Here is a 24,399-nt window from a genome sequence, read left to right on the forward strand (position 1 = left end):
CATTTACTGCCAATGTGAACAGTATCGTAATTTAATTTTTTATCTCGAAGTATGTAAATCACCATAATCACCATAATAATATCGCTGCCACAGAGGCCAGCATATAACGCAGCATTCACCCGCGCGTGTGACTAGACATGAATTACTATTTAAACCTGCATTCGGTGCAAGAAACTGCTGAAATGGAAACTTGTGAACTAAGAAGAAACAGTCGGGGAAAATAGTGTTTGCGTGAGCTCGTTGGCTGCACGTAGTGAGAAGGACTTTCAGCAGGAAGCACTGACAAGGACAGAAGGGACTACCTTCTGTCCTTCTTCGTACCTTCTGTCCTTGTCAGGAAGCACTGACAAGGACAGAAGGGACTACCTTCTGTCCTTCTTCGTACCTTCTGTCCTTGTCACTGCTTTCTGCTGGAAAATCCTCCCACTCGGAGAATTTCGCCTCTTACTTGCATGTATTCCACTACTCTCCATTAACATATACGAGTGTAAGACAGCTTCTAAATTGGAGAAATCATTTTGTGGCAGCTTTGTATTATTGGATTGCCCTACTACAGCCGTGACAATCATTTCCAGTAAACGACACAATGAGCTCGTTGAGACGTTTCACATAAAAGAGATGTTTATTCCACGGTAAAGCACGAGTCACAGACACTGAATTCCTAAACGACTAAAGGATCAATATTGCTTTACGTGTTGGCGTTTACTCACTTCTACGGTGACCTACTATCCCACTCAAAAAACGAAAACGTCGAAAACAAACAGGGCACGGACGCAACTATAGACATGCACACACCAAGTGAACTTTCCCGGCCAAGCGTGCGTCGCGCTAATGCATCTGTGTTTAGGACATTCCATCTTACTCATTCCCAAATTTCATATATGCTTCATTCAAAGCGACTCAAATAGCCATAAAGCGCACTTGTCTAATCTGTGATAGCCTCACGTGTAAATACAAACAGCGCTTTCACAGATGACACCACATTTAGATGTGTTGAAGCAAAAGCAAGTTTTTTAAAAAGAAAGGTTGCTGCGCCTGCTGTCAAAAAGAAAGAAAGAAACCAAACTACAACCAAGTTTGAAGGGCTATGCCAAGCGGAGTGATATATATTAAAGTTTATTTTCTGAAAGTGGGAACTGTAAAAGGATGGCTAGAGTAGGGATTTGGGCGCTTTCTTTACGATTTCTACTCTGCAAGACAACATTACCACGCGTAGCAAAAAAAACTGTTATCTATGTTAGTCTATTTTAGCTGAGTGTTATCTCTCTCGCTCAATCATGCCTGTGTATTTTTCCTAGCTCCAGGCAGCTGATAATAGGGAGCTAAAGTAAGCGTGTGCCGAATGCGTAACCATACAGATCGGACGAGCGGAATTAAACTTTTATTTCAAACGCTCCCCACTTGATTCATTATTAGGTAGGCATCCTGTCACAACTTCAACCATACGTTAAATTTTACCCACACTTGGTTTGTTTGGTATGCTCGGATTGCATGCTAGTCAGTAAAAATGAGCGATAGGAAAAAAAAATGATCACAAGGATTTATCGGCTCAATAGTGTCCCGTCCCAAGTGTCTCCCTGATTGTCGCAGACGGTTGTGTACACCATAAAGCAATCTCCTGCTACTGAAAAAAATAGCGTTAATCTTATTTGGCACGTATTCGAGATAAGAAAGCAAAGCAACAGCGCGTAGCCGAGAAATGTTGACTATGGCTCACAAACAGGCTGCTGTCTACAATTAACCCCTCCTGCTCAAGGTGGACAAAACACACACACATACACAAACAGGTGTTGACAATGCTCGCGTAGGTTACTGTTCACTCAGTGTAATGGTTAATGTTTAGGAACACTTGCAAAAGTGGAGAGACTTACGCGCCCCATCCCGCCTTCTGCTGTATAGCTTTGCTCAAGAAGCACACTCGTGTACAAAATGCTGTTCAGTTCAGTCATGTAAAACACTTCTCAAAAAGCAGAGAACGGTTGTATAAACATTAGAGCGTCTACCAGCTTCCACAACGGGCTATGCGCGCAGGATACTAATATTTTCAGCTGTATCAAGTTTGTCGATTAGGGAACAATCTGATTTCAATCTGGGATATAACTGTGTCGTTTATGTGCAAGAGCCAATAGAACTTTAGGCACGTACACGACTTTTGCCAGTCGCTTTGGCGGTTTTGTACGCGCAGTGACATTTTCTTGCCAGTTGATACATTAAAAAATTATGGGGTTTTACGTGCCAAAACCACGACCTGATTATGAGGCACGCCGTTGTGGGGGACTGCCGAAATTTGGGCCACCCGGGGTTCTTTAACGTGCACCTACATCTAAGTAGGCGGATTTTCGCGCATTTTGCCCCCATCGAAATGCGGCCGCCGTGGTCGTTTAATACTTCGTTGCTGCCACCTGCATGTTGACGTATGTAAAACTCAGGAAGCCATGTTTTAGATGCTGTGTTGGAGTTATTGTCAGTGAAGCTAGGAAATGTCACGAGGGTAGAAAAAAAATAGAAGGTTGTGTCCCTCTTGGAGATACATAAATATCAAATCTAAAGCACTGCTATTACATAAATATCTCTCCGTCCTGAATTTTTACTGCAAACGTTCAAGCCAAATTTGTTAGTTTTCTTGTCAATGCCAGTTACCAGTAGTGATGCCATAACTTTGGCGCTTGTTAAACATTGGTTCTGAGTTGTTGCAGCAATCATTCATGACCATAGGCTATCGACTAGAGTAAGCATTCATATGCTGCTGTCACGGTGGTGTCACTTTCTCGAAACATGCTTGTCTGTGCGTACATTGTCTCCTATCACCTCAATCGTAGAGCTTAAAGAAATGTGTAGCGAACGACGCAGCCATTTTCCAAAAGTGTATGTTCCACGTCTGCAAGTTGCTGAATAACTCTACTATGTCAGCTTCAAGGGGCGAGAAGAATACATGTGAAATTGTAGTGATGTCGATTCGCGTAAAAAAGCGCATTTCTATGACAGTTGAAACAATATGGCTGGCTTCATCCCTTGCGCCTTCCTGTGGTTTCAACACAGCCTCTCATCAAACAGATTATGATTATTTGCTCACAGCATTTTTGTACGCTGCTCTCAAGCGAATTACAGGAAGCAAACGCGATAAAAAACAATATTGGTAATCAGAAGAGGTGAGCCAATCTACCTGCATTGTCTCTTCTCGTATTCAATCACTGAAATTGTATTTATTTAGCTGGAAGCATAAAGCTTGGGTTAATGTTCAATTAATTTTCCTAAGATATGGTAAAAGTATATCGGGTAAAAGAGTATAGCGGGTGCTAACATTTCTGAAGATTTTATAGGGCGGTGATATCCGATCGGCCAAAATAAGCTCAATATTATATTTCATCTCACTACCTTTCCCTTCGCGTTGGAGGCATATTTTAATCAGCTGTGCACATGCAGCAGTCAACTCGACAGTGTCGCAATGTTAAAAAACATTAAGATGACATTGTACGCCCGTGGTAACAGCGTCTCAGCCTAGCCTCTGCCTTACTCTTCAGAAGTAATCGTGCAGAACAGCTATTACATGATGTGAAGAGGAAAGTTTTAAAGAGATGAAAGCTTTTTTTACTTTGTAGTAAGCTGAAAAGTTCGTGGTAGACACATGCCGTAGTAGCCTTATTACGGCGAATGCCGCCGCATTCTCACTTGTTAGATCAAGTAACCGCTAGGACATTAAAAATGTTTGGCCAAGAGGTATCTTTTTTCTGCCATATGCAGAAACCTACCTAATTCGCTCTTAGCGGCACAGTTGCTGTGTAACAAGCGACGCACTCGATTAGAAACTCATTCTTGAATTTCATTGCCGACAGAATAGGCGGATACTGACTGCAGCGTCACTAATGCAATAATTAATTATTCGTTCTCTTATCCTAATTCTAGCCTTGGAATCGCTGAAGTACTGTGTAGACGCGGATCTAGACGGAGAGTTTTGAGAACGATTGCACTTGACTGAATCATTCCAAGTAATTCTAATTATGCGTTGTCAGTGAACACATGTAGACAACAACGATTAAAACAAGATCACTGCTGCGTTTGGTAATTCGCAGAACATGTGTCAATACCAGACTCTTTTTTGACACGCCAACTGCAAGGCGGTTTAGAAACATGCAATGGTCTGATTATTTTTAAGACTCGGCATGAATCACGCCAACCGCAGTATGCGTTGTCGAGAAACTGTGTGAACAATGCTTCGGTTGCCTGCTATTTGACAACGATTTTGTCAACATTGCCTGGTCGACGATGTGCCGTGTTAAACAGGAAAATGCGCAAGTGCTGTTTTCCAATAGAACGGCGAAAAGCTTCCCGAATATCGTTACGTGTAGATACCAAAAAAAGGAAAGAAAACGTGGTAGTCTCCGAAAGATAGTGGTGGCATATTATGTATCTACGCTAATTCGCAGCATTAGTTTTATTTCTGATCTTTAAAGCCAGTTGTGCATAGGGTGACTTTCGCATCCTTAGACCAGCTTAGTCAGCTATTGCAATAAATAAAAAAAATGCGACTTATAAAAAAGAGCGTTCGCGTTATTTGAGCAGAAATAAATGTTTAAGCCAGAGTGGAATCATCAAGAATGTTTGTGTTCTGCATAGTCATTCCATAACCTTGGGACCCATCGGAAACATCTGTTCTTTTGCATTATGGGTGCAATTTGATTAGTCCGTGCCATTACGAGAAAAGCAAAACAAACAATTCTTGGACGTTGTTGTGCCCTTATTCCTTCGCAATCTTACTAGGACATCTGACATGCTATTGTTTTGGAAACATTTGCTTCAATCAAGAATTCTGTTTAAACTACCTGCAGCAAGAGCCTACTTATTCCTAATTTAGCAGAACTTTAGCAAAAGATTGAACTAAGCTGCGATTTCTGTCTCATGACTCCCCTGAAACGCTCTCTTACAGTTTCTCCGTAGAAACTATTCTTTTTACGTTTCGAACAGCTACGCCTCTTGCGGACCTCCGGCAGCCTGTCTGTACTCGTACACAAGACGAGTACAAATAACGAAAACAGCATTGCGGCACACTTCTTTTTTTTTACCATCTCGTCTATAGTAAAAAAAAAAAAAAATGGGCCTACGCACATATTAAAATGAAGAAAAAGCGTACTCCTGCTGGACATTATAGCTTACAAATTTGATTTATGTACAGTGGTCACTTTACTACATGTACTTGGGTAAGTTCTGACTCTAACGGTATAAATACAGGCCCTGTGCATCTAAAATTTGAGAGAGTACAGCAGAGCGTGTGTCATTTCACCATGCCTGTCTCAGTATATAAAACAGCTTTTTTTTTTTTGTAAATGCAACAAAATGATGTTTTCCGAGACGTTAGCCCCACACTTGTCAAGTTCTGCCATCGATATATAGTGGTTTTCATGTCAACAACTGCTGTACTCAAGAATTGAGTGAAGTCACTCTGCAGAATTATGGCATGTGTTCTAAAATATATGTTTTCTCCTCTTCAAGTGTAGCGCTCCACCGAAATGAATAGTTGTTACGGCACTGACGACAACTATAGGTTGATATTATGAAATATTGTTTTATCCTTCTTTTCACTGAATCAGTGAGAAATCTTTGGGAGAACATTTCATTCCTTCCTTACGGCTCCATGAATCCTCGCGTAAAACCTTATCGGTCAGATTTTTTAGAACGCGAAATTTCTCTGCTTCGTAGTGGATACTTACTCCAAAGTAGTGTAAAGAACTCTTCATAAGTGCAGTACGCATAAGCAATGTGCGCACGTTTTATAATAAAGTACACATATTCAAGATGATATGTATTACTTTTTTCAAGTTGAAATTTCTTACTGTGTCAACAATTGTGGCAATGCCTACAAAACTGACTTGTTACCGATATTCATACCTCAATAATGAACTTTCCGCGTTATGTCAACAAGTTCACCAGATAAACACGAACCAAACGAGGGCCTAGATTCACAGAAATTCTCTTACGTAAGATCGCCGCCTCATTGGCCGGCGTTAGTGTTAACAGCTGCCGACGTGACGACGAGACCATCCGTGAAGCGATGGCGAATGGTGGACGGCGAATGACAAGTATCGTGAATACGAATCGGGTTCGCTAAATAAAATTCCCGCTTCGACACGACATGTATCTAAAGCAGTTAATTATAGTGAATGATACAATAGATCGGCTGACTGGAACTCTTAATTCTTGCTCTCGTTCAGCGCAAGCCCGAGATCAAGATGACGAAAGAGATGATTAAAGCGTCATCGCTCTTCTTTTCCTCAAAATTTGCGCTAAGTTTGACATTCCGACAATAGCATACATTGGTGCTATGTAATAATCTAAACACTAATACTTAGTTGCTGTAGTCACACACTCTATCTCATAAACATTGGAAACCTCAATTTCATTTGTAATTGCATCGTCATATCACCCAGCTTTATCTTTTTGTTGTTGCGATATGTGCTACTGGTAATACTAATATTGTCATATTCGGGTTGCTGCCACTTATATTACTACCTTCATTTATTTCCTATGGGACCTCTTGAAATCCTGAAACAACAATATTTGGCGTCGAAAGCGTTATGCTCATATATCTCGATGTTGGCAAATGTACCCAACTTCAGTTATAAGATTAGCACGAATTGATGCCTTTTAACTGACCTCTGAAATTTCAGTAGGAAGTAAAATCGTACATGCGTACTACGGCTGAAAAAGCGCGGAGGAATTTGTTTTTCCCAGTTCATGTAATTTAGTATATCAATGCGTGAGGGGAAAGTTAAAATCCAGATTTAGCGGAAAGTTTCTTTTTCTTCGCAATGCGACATCTTAGCGACATTGTGGCTACGAACATTGGTTGCAAATGTAGTTGTGAAAGCTATATGAAATAATTTCTAGAAAGAAAGTTTAATACAGAAACGAAAAAAAGTGAGTGTCTTCTCGTTGAGCAACAATTTTTAACAATAGAAAAAGAAACTTGCAACCTTGAATCATCAGTAAAGAAAATGTCGCCTCAGCGGGTCTCAAGTGTAGCTTCCCTTCGCTTGCAACCTTGTGATCGCTTGTGATCGCTTGTGATCGCGTAATTTCTGCTCCGGCTGATAATTAACACATCGACAGAGGGCTGATGGCAAACTACAAGACAGTGGTTAGAAATTTGCACAGGTATGAAAGACTAGATCACACGCGTATTCAGTCCTGCGAGACGGTTGTTATCATATCACGAAGAGCACCTTAACCAGAATACGTCGAAGTGGCACGTGTTAGTCTGCTCCTCCGGCATTCTGACACAAAATACTGACATCCCATGGCAACCACACACACAAACACAGAACACGTCATCTGTCCCAGCAGCTGCTACAGATATCTGACAGATGACTATTTTCAGATGAAGCAGACCAAGAAAGCTTTTGCGCTGTTTAGACCTCTACAGCAAAGGAGGAAGATCACCTAAAGTCTTGGCCATAATGCAAAAAAGGCTTCACTGAGTTCCAAGAAAGGACACGCGTTTTTGTGCACTAGAGATACAATGTCTCGCGACATGTGGTGCAACACAGGGAAGATAAGAAGGCAACGTGAAACGAGGGTACGTGTATAGATATCACTTTTTCGTAACGCGAACAGTGCTTGTGTCTCGACTGATGAGTGTGCTTAAATTACATTAAGGTTATGGAGAAAGAATCGTGTTTTTTTACGACCCATCGACCACGCAAGCCGCAGGCACACAAACTGCGCACTTGCGCGGCTGCATTGTCAGGAAATCATGAAATATCGAGTGAACCGTCAGCTCCGGTTTCCATGTTCGCACTTAACGGTGCAACATGAATGAAACGTTCGAACTACACCGAATGGCAAGAAACAAGAAAACGCAGACGTTATAGACATTTCAAACTGTGACCTAATGGATGCCTGCTATGTCATGCTATTTGTGACCGTGAATGCATGTGACGCCTGGCCATTTGCCTTGTGCAGACAGCTATGTTTTATGAAATCGTAATACTGCATCGTACAATTAGCTCCAATTGCTTGGACTGCGGGTAATCTCAATTTCAATTAATGCGACAACCGTGGAACCTTCCTCCGCATGTTCCGACAATGGTCGACAGCTTCACGCGGGGGTGACGCACAGTGTGTTAAAAAAAAGCAACTCACTGACAAGCTTTCACTTCAGGGGTTTCCTGCGAGTACAACTGGCACGGTGAGATTTTTATATTAACTTAATTTCAAAGCTGTTGAACAAGTAGGCCAACCTAGATCTAATGCCATCGCGAGCTCGACAAGATCAGAGACAAAATAGCTCACAGGAGGAAATACACCGGCAGTTGGCTAAACTAGATGCGCAAAGAAAGCGTCGCACAACGCGCCGTGCGATACGGTTCGCACTAACTCTGGAAAAAGAAAAATCAAGACGCGAATTCGGTCACAGAATACGATGACCACATTGCTTGAACGCACCCTGCGTGCAGCTGAATGAGCGCCAGTAAAACTGGTCTATTTACAAGAACAAACGAACCTCCAGCTACTCGCGGAAATTGCCTGAACACCGTAATGACACTAAGAGAACATTTTAGGGCCACGACTGTGTAGCGAAGGATGCGCAATACACCGCCCATTTTCTTCCCGAGCGCCGCATCGAAATTCTGTTTTCTTTCTCGTGGTTTGCGCGTTTCTGCAACTTCCATGGGAGCGCTCGTATCTTATATTAAAAAAAAAAGGTATGAATGCGAGCTAGTTGGTACGAATCCATTGGCGAAAAAAAGCAGCGCGAGATAAACACGGAGAAGGCGGGAACACAGGACCTGCAGCGCTTGTCCTGTGTTCCTCCGTTGTCCGTATTTATAGCTCCCGCAGTTTTTTTTTCTTCTTTTTTTTTACCGGAAGCTCATATCATTCCAATGATTTCAAGAGGAGCTCATTCACGTCGTGTAGTAACGTCACCCTCCGGCGTGTGTCACAACAAATCATGACAGAGTGAGTGAAAAACTCGTCGAAGTTTTGTTTGACACAATAGCTCCCGACAATCGTCGAACATTCGCAGCGTGTCACGCGTATAGCCGAGCACAACACACATGAGACTAGGCCGTGGATCGCACTCGCAGGAGCTTCGCTATGACGTGCTCTGGCACTGTGCGCATCGCTCGTTTCATTGGACAGGGTTTCCCTACAGGCAGCTGTAGCAACGTCTGCCTTGAGCATCCTCTCGATACAGCGCTCATAGAAAGCACCTGTCTCTTTTCAGTGATATAAGAAAGTGTGAAATATGGTCAGCAGAAAGAAAGCATTCGTATTTTTTTAAGCTACTTTCTTCGCGTTCTTCGTGGGCCTGGCATTGCCTGACCTGAGCGAAACAAATAAATATAAGCAAGCACGTGTGTGGCCACTGGGGCGAACGCTTCGTGCATTTATCGTGCAGCATAGCAAGAAAAATGAACTGGCGAACACGTTTTCACAACTACACACTGATCGCTTCTCACTTCACAAGTGATGCGTAAACCGGCGAGGACGATCATCAAGCCAAATAGTCACCTGCTCACCGATATTAATATTTAGAGTTCGCCTGGTGGCGAGAAAAATTACGCAGCAAAGCCGTGCCATTTACCAGTGAATGCTTGCAAATTTGCTGCAGTCCATTCTTAGGCCTTCGGCATTAGGCTTGTGGATCCGTGGCAGTCCAATATTTGAAACTTATGCGAGATCATCGGCGCACTCACTGTTCCGCAGTGTGGCCACGAATACTATCGACTAAACCGTGCTACGTTAAAATGATCCGTTTTGCTGACGCAGCTGTCAGCTTGGTAAATATCCAGCGGCCCTTAATCGCCCCAGTTTCCCGTAACGTGCTTGCCGCCTTCTATACGCATACGTACATTCCAAAATGAAGCTTTAATCCCATACCGCGAACGACTGCTCACGTCGCAATGCTTAGCCCTTCTCGGGACAAAACTACTGGCGTAATTAGCTGCTTAAAATTTATGTACGCAGTGCTTTCTCATCCAACTGCACGATTTATCATTGCATATCATATATCATTTTTGTAATCGTCTGTCTAACTTGTCATCGGTATTTCAATGCGCAATTAAATGATTGTGACCCCTCTGGAGATGTATCTAGCCAGCTGAGAAAGAAAGGAAGAACAGAAAGACGAGTGTTCATGCTGCTGTGCATGGGATGAAAACGCGACCTTATCATTGCTCGTAATCTTTCGGTCCTCGCTGTTTCATCCTCAGTGCCACAGAGACTTCCACCATTCCTCCCAAGTAGAATGCAGTGCCGACTGCTTTTTTTCCGAACTGTCGCTTTCAGCCGCGACCGCTTGGTGGGATGTGAGCGACAGCGAGCGGTTGCCTTCTTCGCCGCCACCCGAGTGACGTTTGCGCCGCCTTCCGTGCTGCTGTTCCAGTTGGTCGTGCTGCTGGCTGGTGACTTCGACGCACAGCACCACGAAGCTGCTGGCGCACGAGTGGCGTTCCTGACCTGCGAGGGTAAGGCCGCGCCGAAAGTTGGTGAGAAGAATCGATCGCTGCTGCATAACAAAACATTATTGTGTCAGTAACAAGGCCAAGGATGGCATAATATATTGCAGTGATTCCTATAACTAGAAAAAAAAAAGGGTACGCAGGAAGTTGGAGAATTGCAATGGTGAAAGAGTTGAAAGCGAAACGACGCCTCAGCCTGGCGCCAACGTTTCGAGAAGGGAACTCGTCTTCTTTAGGGACGTGTTTTCGTATCAGTGACGAAGACAAGTTCCCTTGTCAAAACCACGGCTCCTTCTTAACCCACTGGTGATCACTGCAGTGAGTTGGAAAAAGAAAAGCGATGAGTGTGAGTAAATCACCTAAACTGTGCACTGGAACATGTGGAGAAGGGGTTAGAATGCAGACAAATGCATCGAAAATGATATGTAGTAGGAGAGTAAGGTGGCAGGAAATGTAACAGTGCGGTGAGGTGACAGGTGGTGAAGTGCCACCTTCAGCGGTAAAAACAGTCACGCCTAATCAAACTTGCATCGGGCTATTCTCAACGCGATTTCCTCGAGTCATGAGAGCTGTGGCTGTAGTCATAGCCAATTATGTCTAAGTACAGAACATTAGGGCTGCGCTCATTTTCCAGTTTTGAGAATTGCGTGCCATAGCATACTTGTATTTTCGTTAGTTGCTTGAAAGTGGCGGCAACATATCACATCGAATCACACTTGTTGAAGTAGTCATGCGGTCGGCTCCGAACTGTGCGTGTGTCGCCTGATTCGAGATCGGTTGGAGAAGAGCGCCAGAAGCATGCGTTCGTTACGCATCCGTGGCTTTGCCGGGGAGCAGATTTTCGTCATTCGTTGGTGTGTTTGCGTATGCGAACGCGTCCCCTTCGCAGAGGCATTGTTGAGCGGGGCTGGAGACGCCTCGTGGCTTACCAAGCAGTCGCGCCTGCGATCCCAAAAGAGAGGAGGCGAGGCCATAGCGGGCGGGCGCGCCCGAGTGCCACGCGTCGCAATAGTTCTCCATGTCGCGGGATCCCAGCACGTCAGCGCCATGCCATACCATCTTGCGGTGCCTGCGAAGTGGATTGCAGCAAGACTGTTAGGCAAGTTTTTACAAAACAGAGCCGCGGTAGGATTTATATCATCATCATCCTACATTATGTCCACTGCAGGACGAAGGCCTCTCCCTGCGATCTCCAATTACCCCTGTCCTGCGCCAACCGATTCCAACTAGCACCCGCGAATTTCCAAATTTCATCACTCCACCTAGTCTTTTGCCGTCCTCTACTGCACTTCCCTTCTCTTGGTACCCATTCTGTAACCCTAATGGTCCAACGGTTTTCTTAGTTGCGCATTACATGACCTGCCCAGCTCCATTTTTTTCTCTTGATGTCAATTAGAATATCAGCTATACCCGTTTGCTCTCTTACCCAAACCACTCTCTTTCTGTCTCCCAACGTTATGCCTAGCATTCTTCGTTCAATCTCTCATTGTACTGTCCCTAACTTGCTCTCGAGCTTCTTTGTCAGTCTCCAAGTCTCTGCCCTATATGTAAGCACCGGTAAAATGCACAGCTTGTACACTTTACTTTTCAATGATAATGGTAAGCTTCCAGTCAAGAGCTGACAATGTCTGCCGTATGCGATCCAACCCATTGTTATTCTTGTATGAATTTTCTTCTCATGATCAGGGTTCCCTGTGATTAGTTGACCTAGGTAAACGTACTCCTTCATAGACTCTAGAGGCTGACTGGCGATCCTGAACTCTTGTTCCCTTGCCCGGTTATTCATCATTATATTTGTATTTTGCATAATAATCTTCAACCACCCTCTTACACTCTCTCTGTTAAGGTCCACAATCATATGTTGTAACTCATCTGCAGGGTTGCTGAATAGAACAATGTCATCGGCAAACCGTACGTTGCTGAGATATTCGCCGTCGAACCTTACTCCTTCGCCTTTCCAGTTTAATAGCTTGAATACTTCTTCCAAGCACGCAGTGAATAGCATTGGAGAGATTGTGTCTCCTTGTCTGACGCCTTTCTTAATAGGTATCTTCCTACTTTTCTTGTGTAGAATTAAGGTAGCTGTAGAATGTCTGTTGATATTTCCCAAAATATTTACGTAAGCGGTCTGTACTCCTCGATTACGTAATGCCTCTATGACTGCTGGTATCTCTACTGAATCAAATGCCTTTTCATAATCTATGAAAGCCATGTAGAGAGGCTGATTGTACTCTGCGGATTTCTCGATTACCTGATTGATGACATGGATGTGATCCATTGAAGAGTATCCCGTCCTGAAACCTGCCTGTTCCCTTGGTTGACTAAAGTCCATCCAGTGTTGCCCTTATTCTGTTGGAGATTATCTTGCTGAATATATGATATAACACTGGGAGTAAGCTAATGGGCCTAAAGTTTTTCAGTTCTTTAACGTCTCCCTTCTTGTGGATTGGTATAGTATGTTTGCATTCCTCCAGTTTTCTTGGACCCTTGCAGTCGATGGACACTTCGTATAGAGAGCCGCCAGTTTACCTAGCATTATGTGCCTCTATCTTTGATTAAAGTGGGTGTTATTCCATGTTCTCCTGCCGCTTTTCCTCGTTTCATGTCTTGTAAGGCCCTTCTCACCTCATCGCTAGTTATAGGAGGATCTTCTGTATCCTGTTCATTACTGTTTCGAATGGAGTTGTCCTGAGTCCTCTGGGTACTGTACAAGTCAGTATAGAATTCTTCCGCTGCTTTTATACTATACCTTCGAGATTGCTGATGATATTACCCTGCTTATCTTTCAGTGCATACATCTTGGTTTGTCCTATGCCAAGTTTCTTTCTCACTGATTTCAGGCTACGTCCATGTAATTCTTACGGCTTCTACAGTCTTTTTCACGTTATACCTTCGAATATCACTTATTTTCGCCTTGTTGATCAGTTTTGACAGTTCCGCGAATTATATCTTGACTCTTGAGTTGGACACTTTCATGCTTTGTCGTTGCTTTATTAGGTCCTTTGTTACTTGAGAGAGCTTGCGTGCTGGTTGCCTTGGTGCCTTGCCTCTCACGTCAATTGCTACCTCTGAATTGCTACATCAATTGCTACCTAGTTACAGTTTCATTCATTACCTCTATATCAGCTTCATCTCTATATTCTAAGGCTGCATTTTTGTTTTAAAGCAACAGCCTTAATTTGTCTGCTTTTACCCTTACTGCCTTTAGGTTGACCTGTTTATTCTAGGCCAATTTTACTCTTTCTCTCTTCAAATTGAGGTGAATCCTGAGGATTGAGGATTTATAAAAATAGTGGGCGTAATCAGCCATTGCAGTCGTAGCCTGGCATAACGGTGAATAGCAGTGATGTTGTACAGCAACCTTCTGATCTTTCTACCTTAACAGAAGAGCGGTTGAAAAAAAAATCCACCGATAAAAAAGAACCCAAATAGGCGAAAATCGACTAGAAGTTTGGACACTTCAGTCTGAATCTTTTTTTTCCTAATGAGTGCGATACAAATACGCATTGCAGGCGTCGTGCAATTAAAAGGAAGCTTTATCTCGGGCCCAACTCCGATGCCGCTTGTTGAAATGCATGTAAAGTACAGAAACACTTTTCTGAGATAATCACTGGGCTGATTTTGATGAAGTTTGCTGCATTTGAGAGAGAAAGTTATAGAAAGCGAAATTTTGAGTTTTAAAAGTACTTTTCAAAATTTGTAAATTTGAAAAAAAATAAAAGCAAGGTGTTTCCAAATTCGTAGCTCCACACAAAAAACAGATAGTGCAGTTCGCTAACCTGCATCCATTTGAGAATTCAAAGCAGAGAACTCCGGTGTATCAACTAATATCTTACGTGAATGTGTTCACAAGGGTTTTGCAAACGTTCTCCTCATATATTAGTGATGTATTTGAGAGCCATGTATAATAAGTAAATTTTGTCCACTTTAGATGTACTATTAAATACAATTTATACAATTGGGATATCATTTTTCATTGCTGAGTTACAAAGTTGATACATTTACAGTGTCGTTTTCTGAAAATTTGCAATTCTCGACAATATATATAAAAAAACTGGCGTCCTAGATCGAAAATTTCCTAAAAACAGTTAGTATATTTTAACTTTGTCTTTTAAATGCAGCATATCTGATCAAAACTGGTGGAGTGGTTGCCGAGAAAAACGATTTCTCATTTCACATGTATTTAGATAGGAGCCCGCGAGCTAAAGCTTCCTGTTAAGCGTAGAAAGCAATGAACACGCTTGGTGCATTTTTCTTTAGTTTTGCGTTCAGTGTGCTTCCCGAAGCCACGGCACACTTGTGGTTGTTGCCATTCCGTACCATGACAATAGCGGATCAAGCAGTAGATACAAATACGAACTCTTGCAATGGGAAACTTAGCCAACAGTTAAATTTAGATATGTCGAAAGCTATCTTTATGAGCCGAAGATGTCCAGTGGCCCTATAACGTAAAATTGCGACCCTATACCGTAAAGCTACTCCAAACTTTTCTACTCCAATTCTGCAATCAGCCCTTCATGATTGGTCAAAAAAATTTCGAGACGCCACCCACTGCGCCTGCATGTCACGCGACGTCACAAAAACTGCCAAAACGCCCCATCTAGTATGATATGTGCAGACTGATTATGCATGATTAGACCAAACGAAAGAAAAATAATAATTTTTAATTGGACGCTTTTTCGACATTAGCGAAAAAGGTGTTGTTTCACCAATTGCTATGGGTCAAACGTTTCTGGGCTACGCCCACTTTACCTGTTTGTCACGCGACGTCACAAAACCACGAGAGCTCACCACATCAAAATGACGTGCACGCGTAAGAGACGCATTTATATGCGGGACAGAAAAGCTTGTCTGAATAGCCGGAGACTGCCCCGTTCCAAAAGGAATAGAAGATGGCTGCCGCCAATCGCTGTGGCACTGGCTACTCAGAGCTGCCGGGGGGCATGGATTTATTTGCGTATAAGATTTTGCGTGGCAGGATAACGTTGTCGAGACTTTCCGGTACGTAGGCGACATCGCTCTGCCAACTCAACTTTGCTTAGGATCCGTTTTAACGGCATTTTTAACCTTCCGTTGCACGCCGCCGCGATTTTCGACCAGCCACCGCTAGCTAAGCAAGAAGAAGCTGACCAATCGCAGACGCCGGCACCACCTTCCTCATCCGACTATCTACTTTCACTGCGCTGGCTCGGCCCCAGTGAAACTCTTTCCATTTGAGCGTGCTCCCCGCCTCTTCTCAGCCAATTTTCGACCAGCCACCACTAGCTAAGCAAGAAGAAGCTGACCAATCGCAGACGCCGGCACCACCGTCCTCATCGGACTATCTACTTTCACTGCGCTGGCTCGGCCCCAGTGAAACTCTTTCCATTTGAGCGTGCTCCCCGCCTCTTCTCAGCCAATTTTCGACCAGCCACCACTAGCTGAGCAAGAAGAAGCTGACCAATCGCAGACGCCGGCACCACCTTCCTCATCCGACTGTCTACTTTCACTGCGCTGGCTCGGCCCCAGTTAAACTCTTTCCATTTGAGCGTGCTCCCCGCCTCTTCTCAGCCAATTTTCGACCAGCCACCACTAGCTAAGCAAGAAGAAGCTGACCAATCGCAGACGCCGGCACCACCGTCCTCATCGGACTATCTACTTTCACTGCGCTGGCTCGGCCCCAGTGAAACTCTTTCCATTTGAGCGTGCTCCCCGCCTCTTCTCAGCCAATTAGATAAGATAAACTTCTCAATGTAGGCAATTCTATTCGTTTTGAAAGCAAAAGAAAGTGACATCCTATAAACGAGAAGCGCGTTTGATTAGGCTTTCCAAACAGCGCTGCGGGTTACCACCCGATATTTGCGCCGGTGGTTACGTAAATTTGACGTCTGAGGATTGGAATAAAAGCAGATTGGACTAGTTTTACGCTATAGGGCCCCTATTCGAATCTGTTTTATTCCAATATCCTGACGTCAAATTTACGTAGCCGCCGACGCAAGTATCAGGCGGCGACCAGCAGCGTTTGAACCACACAATCAAATGTTCTCCTTGTTTATAGTAGGTCATTTTTGTTTGATTTCAAAGCGAGTAGCATTGCCTACCTTGGGCTTTTCTTATCTTATTGGCTGGCAAGAGGTGACGAGGATACAGAAGTTGAGAGGGTTTCGTTGGGGCGGAGATAGTGCAGTGAATTAAAGTACTTTCACTGCGCTAGTAGCTCGGCCCAAACGAAACCCTCCCCGGATGAGGATGAGTATGAGGACGGCGTTGCCGGCGTCTGCGATTTGCCCACTTCCGCTTGCTTAGCTTGCGGTGACTGGTCGAAAATATCGGCGTTATGCAACGGAAGGTTAAAAATGCCACTAAAACTGATCCTCAGCTTAAAAAGTGTAGGCAGAGCGATGTCGCACGCATGTCGGAAATCTTTGACAACGTTGTACTGACATGTAACCTGTCTTATTATACGCAAATAAATTCGTTCTCGCCGGCAGCTCCGCGTAGCCAGTGCCAGAGCGATTGCTAGGCAGACAGCTATTCCTTTTTTCACGGGGTCTTATCCGGCTAATAAAACTTGTTTTTTCGGCATCATCATCATCATCATCATCATCATCAGCCTAGTTACGCCCACTGTAGGGCAAAGGCCTCTCCCATACTTCTCCAACTACCCCAGTCATGTACTAATTGTGGCCATGTTGTCCCTGCAAACGTCTTAATGTCATCCGCCCACCTAACTTTCTGCCGCCCCCTGCTACGCTTCCCTTCCCTTGGAATCCAGTCCGTAACCCTTAATGACCATCGGTTATCTTCCCTCCTCATTACATGTCCGGCCCATGCCCATTTCTTTTTCTTGATTTCAACTAATATGTCATTTACCCGCGTTTGTTGCCTCACCCAATCTGCTCTTTTCTTATCCCTTAACGTTACACCCATCATTCTTCTTTCCATAGCTCGTTGCGTCGTCCTCTATTTAAGTAGAACCCTTTTCGTAAGCCTCCAGGTTTCTGTCCCGTAGGTGACTACTGGTAATACACAGCTATTACAGACTTTTCTCTTGAGGGATAATGGCAACCTGCTGTTCATGATCTGAGAATGCCTCCCAAACGCACCCCAGCCCATTCTTATTCTTCTGGTTATTTCAGACTCATGATCCGGATCCGTGGTCACTACCTGCCCTAAGTAGATGTATTCCCTTACCACTTCCAGTGCCTCGCTACCTATCGCAAAATGCTGTTCTCTTCCGAGATTGTTAAACATTACTTTAGTTTTCTGCAGATTAATTTTCAGAGCCACCCTTCTGCTTTGCCTCTCCAGGTCAACAAGCATGCATTGCAATTGATCTCCTTTGTTACTAAGCAAGGCAATATCATCAGCGAATCGCAAGTTGCTAAGGTATTCTCCATCAACTTTTATCCCCCTTCCCACTCCAGGTCTCTGAATACCTCCTGTAAAGATGCTGTGAATAGCATTGGAGAGATCGTATCTCCCTGTCTGACGCCTTTCCTTATTCGGATTTCGTTGCTTTCTTTGTGGAGGACTACGGTGGCTGTGGAGTCGCTACAGATATCTTCCAGTATTTTTACATATGGCTCATCTACACCCTGATTCCGTAATGCCTCCATGACTGCTGAGGTTTCGACTGAATCAAACGCTTTCTCGTAATCAATGAAAGCTATATATAAGGGTTGGTTATATTCTGCACATTTCTCTATCACTTGATTGACAGTGTGAATATGGTCTATTGTTGAGTAGCCTTTACGGAATCCTGCCTGGTCCTTTGGTTGACAGAAGTCTAAGGTGTTCCTGATTCTATTTGCGATTACTTTAGTAAATACTTTGTAGGCAACGGACAGTAAGCTGATCGGTCTATAATTTTTCAAGTCTTTGGCGTCCCCTTTCTTATGGATTAGGATTATGTTAGCGTTCTTCGAAGATTCCGGTACGCTCCAGGTTATGAGGCATTGCGTATACAGGGTGGCCAGCTTCTCTAGAACAATCTGACCACCATCCTTCAACAAATCTGCTGTTACCTGATCCTCCCCAGCTGCCTTCCCCCTTTGCATAGCTCCTAAGGCTTTCTTTACTTCTTCTGGCGTTACCTGTGGGATTTCGAATTCTCCTAGGCTATTCTCTCTTCCACTATCGTCGTGGGTGCCACTGGTACTGTATAAATCTCTATAGAACTCCTCAGCCACTTGAACTATCTCATCCATATTAGTAACGATATTGCCGGCTTTGTCTCTTAACGCACACATCTGATTCTTGCCTATTCCTAGTTTCTTCTTCACTGTTTTTAGGCTTCCTCCGTTCCTGAGAGCCTGTTCAATTCTATCCATATTATAGTTCCTGATGTCCGCAGTCTTACGCTTGTTGATTAGCTTAGAAAGTTCTGCCAGTTCTATTCTAGCTGTAGGGTTAGAGGCTTTCATACATTGGCGTTTCTTGATCAGATCTTTCGTCTCCTGCGATAGCTTACTGGTTTCCTGTCTAACGACGTTACCACCGACTTCTATTGCGCACTCCTTAATGATGCCCATGAGATTGTCGTTCATTGCTTCAACACTAAGGTCCTCTTCCTGAGTTAAAGCCGAATACCTGTTCTGTAGCTTGATCCGGAATTCCTCTAGTTTCCCTCTTGCCGCTAACTCATTGATTGGCTTCTTGTGTACCAGTTTCTTCCGTTCCCTCCTCAAGTCTAGGCTAATTCGAGTTCTTACCATCCTATGGTCACTGCAGCGTACCTTGCCGAGCACGTCTACATCTTGTATGATGCCAGCGTTCGCGCAGAGTATGAAGTCGATTTCATTTCTAGTCTCACCATTCGGGCTCCTCCACGTCCACTTTCGGCTAACCCGCTTGCGGAAAAAGGTATTCATTATCCGCATATTATTCTGTTCTGCAAACTCTACTAATAACTCTCCTCTGCTATTCGTAGATCCTATGTCATATTCCCCCACTGACTTGTCTCCATCCTGCTTCTTGCCTACCCTGGCATTGAAGTCGGCCATTAGTATAGTGTATTTTGTTTTGACTTTACCCATCGCCGATTCCACGTCTTCATAAAAGCTTTCGACTTCCTGGTCATCATGACTGCATGTAGGGGCATAGACTTGTACCACCGTCAATTTGTACCTCTTATTAAGTTTCACAACAAGACCTGCCACCCTCTCGTTAATGCTATAGAATTCCTGTATGTTACCAGCTATTTCCTTATTAATCAGGAATCAGACTCCTAGTTCTCGTCTCTCCGATAAGCCCAGGTAGCACACGACGTGCCCGCTTTTCAGCACTGTATGTGCCTCTTTCGTCCTCCTAACTTCACTGAGCCCTATTATATCCCATTTACTACCCTCTAATTCCTCCAATAGCACTGCTAGACTCGCCTCACTAGATAACGTTCTAACGTTAAACGTTGCCAGGTTCAGATTCCAATGGCGGCCTGTCCGGAGCCAGGTATTCTTAGCAGCCTCTGCAGCGTCACAGATCTGACCGCCGCCGTGGTCAGTTGCTTCGCGGCTGCTGGGGACTGAGGGCCGGGGTTCGATTGTTGTATTCATATAGGAGGTTGTGGCCAAGTACTGCACCAGGGTGGCCAATCCTGCTCTGGTGAGAGAGTGCGTTACCGGTTCTGGTCACCGGGATCAGGCCGCACTCCAGGCCTGTTTGTGCAATTTTCTCAACACACGTTTTTTTTGTATTTTCCGGTGGAGAATTGCGCTGCACCGGGATTTGAATCACGGTCCTTTTGCACTGGAGACGGATACTCTATCGTCCCCGCAGGAGTTAAATTAAAGATTGGATTATGTGGTTTTGCGTGACAAAACCACTTTCTGATTATGCACGCCTTAGTGGAGGACTCCGAAAATTTCGACCACCTGGGGTTCTTTAACGTGCACCAAATTCTAAGTACACGGGTGTTTTCGCATTTCGCCCCCATCGAAATGCGGCCGCCGTGGCCGGGGTCCGATCCCGCGACCTCGTGCTCAGCAGTCTAACAGCATGACCACTGAGCAACCACGGCGGGTCCCGCAGGAGTTGTACGCCTCATTTAACCTACTGTGGTGCCCAATTTGATCAGTCAAGGTGGGCCAATCTGAGCTCTGTTATACCGCATGGATGGCACTCGCCTAGAGAACCTGGTATTTATGACCTGCACATGTGTGGCCACACATAATTGAGGATATATAATTTTTTAGGAGGGTTTCCGTACAGTGATAAAATGAAGGAAAAGACATTAAAAAGAAAGAAAAAAAGGGAAAAAAAGGAACATAACTTCTGATTTGAACTCGTGATCCTTCAATGTTGCCCGGAAAGGTAGCTCAGTCGGTTGGTTCGTCAAGCCAGCGGTTACTTTCAAGCGCCATAGCTCCTGCTCCGAGCCTCATACTTATGTGGAAAGGGGCTGGTGTTGTCCGCGACAGTGGTTGGAAGGCATAATTTCTTGGAAAAATGGCCGCCAGAGGAGCAGCGTGAACTCGAGCGGCTTTAGAGACTAGGAAAACTGCCTTACAATATTTAGACTTGAGGGGAAGCTTCGTTAACAAACTATAACACGGCAATCAGCACTCGAATACGACGAGAGAAATTATTGAGACGTGGAAAATTCCCTTGAAATAAATCTGGTTTGCGAGACAAATGCTTGTATGTATTGAATCTCTTAAAAGATGAGGGGGGAAATATGCGCTCACCGAGAGGGCATCGTCAGCACGAGACCACCACCAGGCACCTTACGGGGATGTGGAGAGCTTCGCGGCCGGAACGAAGCCTCCCCTCTCCGCCGGCCAGGCGTGGAAAACGCGTTTTCCGATCGCTCAAGGTTGCGCAGGAATAGTATAGCTCTAGCGTCTAGGAAAAGCTTTAACAGGTGCGAAGGCGGCACGCATAGCGTGGGAAGCTAGCCGCCGGAATAGCTATCTTCGAGAGCTATTCTATATTATATTATATTATACTTCGAGAGCTATGACTGATGCTTTTCTATATATATGTATTCATCTTATCTATGCGATCGCATGCGCGCGCTGTTTCTTTGTCTCTGCGTGTAGATAGTTAAGAGAGCCAGTTTAAGGGCGGAGAAGAGGGAAGGAAAGGAAAGCAAACTTGCAGCGCCGTGGTTTTAAAGCACAACCGTGGTAGAGAAACGGAAAGGCGATATAAGCATGCGTGGCCATGATACGCACACGACAAACTGCCTTACAATATTTAGACTTGAGGGGTAGTTTCGTTAACAAACTATAACACGGCAATCAGCACTCGAATATAATTATAACCCTAATAATAATTGTAAATATTCATCTCATCTATAGGATCTAAAGCGCGCGCTGTTTCTTGTCTCTGCGTGTAGTAGTTAAGAGAGCCAGTTTAAGGGCGGAGAGGAGGGAAGGAAAGGAAAGCAACCTTGCAGCGCCGTGGTTTTAAAGCGCAACCGAGGTAGAGAAACGGAAAGGCGATATAAGCGTGCGTGGCCATGATACGCACAGGACAAACTGCCTTAAAATATTTAGACTTGAGGGAAAGCTTCGTTAACAAACGATAGCACAGCAATCAGCACTCGAATATAATTATAACCCTAATAATAATTGTAAATATTCATCTCATCTATGGGATCTAATGCGCGCGCTGTTGCTTTGTCTCTGCGTGTAGTAGTTAAGAGAGCCAGTTTAAGGGCTGAGAAGAAGGAAGGAAAGGAAAGTTTCTGAAGCAAAATTGCAGCGCCGTGGTTTTAAAGCGCACCCGGGGTAGAGAAACGGAAGGCGATATAAGCGTGCGTGGCCATGATACGCACAGGACAAACTGCCTTAAAATATTTAGACTTGAGGGAAAGCTTCGTTAACAAACGATAGCACAGCAATCAGCACTCGAATATAATTATAACCCTAATAATAATTGTAAATATTCATCTCATCTATGGGATCTAATGCGCGCGCTGTTGCTTTGTCTCTGCGTGTAGTAGTTAAGAGAGCCAGTTTAAGGGCTGAGAAGAAGGAAGGAAAGGAAAGTCTCTGAAGCAAAATTGCAGCGCCGTGGTTTTAAAGCGCACCCGGGGTAGAGAAACGGAAGGCGATATAAGCGTGCGTGGCCATGATACGCACAGGACAAACTGCCTTAAAATATTTAGACTTGAGGGAAAGCTTCGTTAACAAACGATAGCACAGCAATCAGCACTCGAATATAATTATAACCCTAATAATAATTGTAAATATTCATCTCATCTATGGGATCTAATGCGCGCGCTGTTGCTTTGGCTCTGCGTGTAGTAGTTAGGAGAGCCAGTTTAAGGGCTAAGAAGAAGGAAGGAAAGGAAAGTCTCTGAAGCAAAATTGCAGCGCCGTGGTTTTCACTTTGACGTGGCGAGTTTTCGCGGTTGTGTGACCGCGTGACAGACAGGCCAAATGAGGGTAGCCCGAAACATTTTTGGCTAATCATGGAGAACTGATTGCATAAATGGAATAGAAATAGTTTGGAATAGCTTTACGTTACAGAGCGACACTTTGCTCGTCTTTATTTAGACAGAGGTTTGGGGGTATCTAATCAAAAAGAGCAGCTCACTATCTGGTTGTCATCTATACTTGTGCTCGGTCTTCCAAAGAATCCATTAAGTTGTGCTTAAAAAATATTCAGCAGAGATAAGTGGTTATTCTTTCGGTGACACACCCTGCGTGCTGGCGGCGACCAGACTTCACACGATAATCACTGGTCAATCTGCTAAATAAGCGAAATTCAGTTACCGGTATAAATTATTTACTCTGGAAATACCCGACACCCTTCGTGGTGGCGTAGTCGCTATGGCATTGCGCTACTAAACTCGAGGGCGCGGCTTCGAATCCCGGCCACGGCATCCGCATTTCGATGCGGGTGAAATGCGGAAACGCCCGTGTACCATGCATGCATTGGGTGCACGTTGGCTGCAACATGCATGTCCGTCTCGGTTGACATTCTGACGCCGAAAGTACAAGTTACTTCAGCTACATGGTGATCACGCCCGGAAGCAGTTCGGAAATTCTGGGGGTCTGCAATCCACGTCACTTTGTATTTCCCTTTATTTTTATGGTTCGTCTAGGCCTGCAGCAAAATGAGTGCTCCTGCACCTTGTGTGGAAGCATCGCACGCCTCACACAAAAGTAAATTTACTTTGTTTGTTAGTAAAGGTATTGAGGCGCAACATAAAATAGCATAGAAAAAAATGAGACGAAAGAAAGAGTGCCAGATTTTCAACTAATTTTATTTCAAACAAAAAAATCCAAATATATATGTTCGCCAAAGATGAGCACACAACCAAGACGCCGCACGCCGCGCAGACAGGCCATCTTAAAGCAATACCTAAAAATTCACATATTCTTGTAAAGGCAAACAGGTGGAACACTGACACAGCCATTACTTTTATTACTTTTTTTTCTTAATGTGATAGGCTTCGAGCACCTCTTGGGCTCCCAGCTTCCTCCGAACACATGCGTGTCCCCAAATGGCGGTGCGCAGCCTCACGACGCACAGTGGAAAGGCAGGTGTGAACCAACTCACCCAACAATGTGCCCTGCTGAAGCATATTAATTAGTTTGAAAGTGAATGAAGTAACTCGCTGTAAACAATCTTAGTCTGGGGTAAGTTTTTACTCTTTCAAATATATCTGTAGAATTCGCTATATTTTTAGAATATCCTAGACGCTGAAAGTAAAATAAGAGTGAAGTGCAACCAGCGCTGCCTGCCGTTCTCAGCCCTATATCTAAGCGACGCTATCGGTGTGTCCCCAGGGACACAAGAATGTGGTCGTTTTCTCCTTTTTGGGCAAAAAGATAGCAAAACCTCGAAATAAAGCCTGACGCCAATGCTCTGCGGGAAGTTTGGCGTCCCTCCTGACGTACTATAGCGCTTGCCACGCACGCGCAAGCGCACACCGGGAGAAATCAGCAGCGAATGTACGTGAAGCCGTGGAAAGCGCAGCTCCTAATCCCTCTTCCCCCTCTTGGTT

The 24,399-nt window shown here is 44.3% G+C and overlaps 1 protein-coding gene across 2 annotated transcripts in view; it reads right to left on the reverse strand.

The window, feature by feature from the left end:
* Positions 1 to 599: 599 nt before the first annotated feature.
* Mp (collagen XV/XVIII-type protein multiplexin) overlaps positions 600 to 24,399 on the reverse strand; it is a 448,114-nt gene continuing 424,314 nt past the window's right edge. For both annotated transcript variants that reach the window (XM_075677559.1, XM_075677558.1), the window contains 2 exons: positions 11,390 to 11,529; positions 600 to 10,458 (listed from right to left, as the gene is read on the reverse strand). In XM_075677559.1, coding sequence (XP_075533674.1) covers positions 10,208 to 10,458; positions 11,390 to 11,529 — 391 coding nt within the window. In that variant the 3' untranslated portion in view covers positions 600 to 10,207. The remainder of the gene's footprint in view (positions 10,459 to 11,389; positions 11,530 to 24,399) is intronic.

Source organism: Dermacentor variabilis, unplaced genomic scaffold, assembly GCF_050947875.1.
Source record: "Dermacentor variabilis isolate Ectoservices unplaced genomic scaffold, ASM5094787v1 scaffold_13, whole genome shotgun sequence".
NCBI lineage: Eukaryota > Metazoa > Arthropoda > Arachnida > Ixodida > Ixodidae > Dermacentor > Dermacentor variabilis.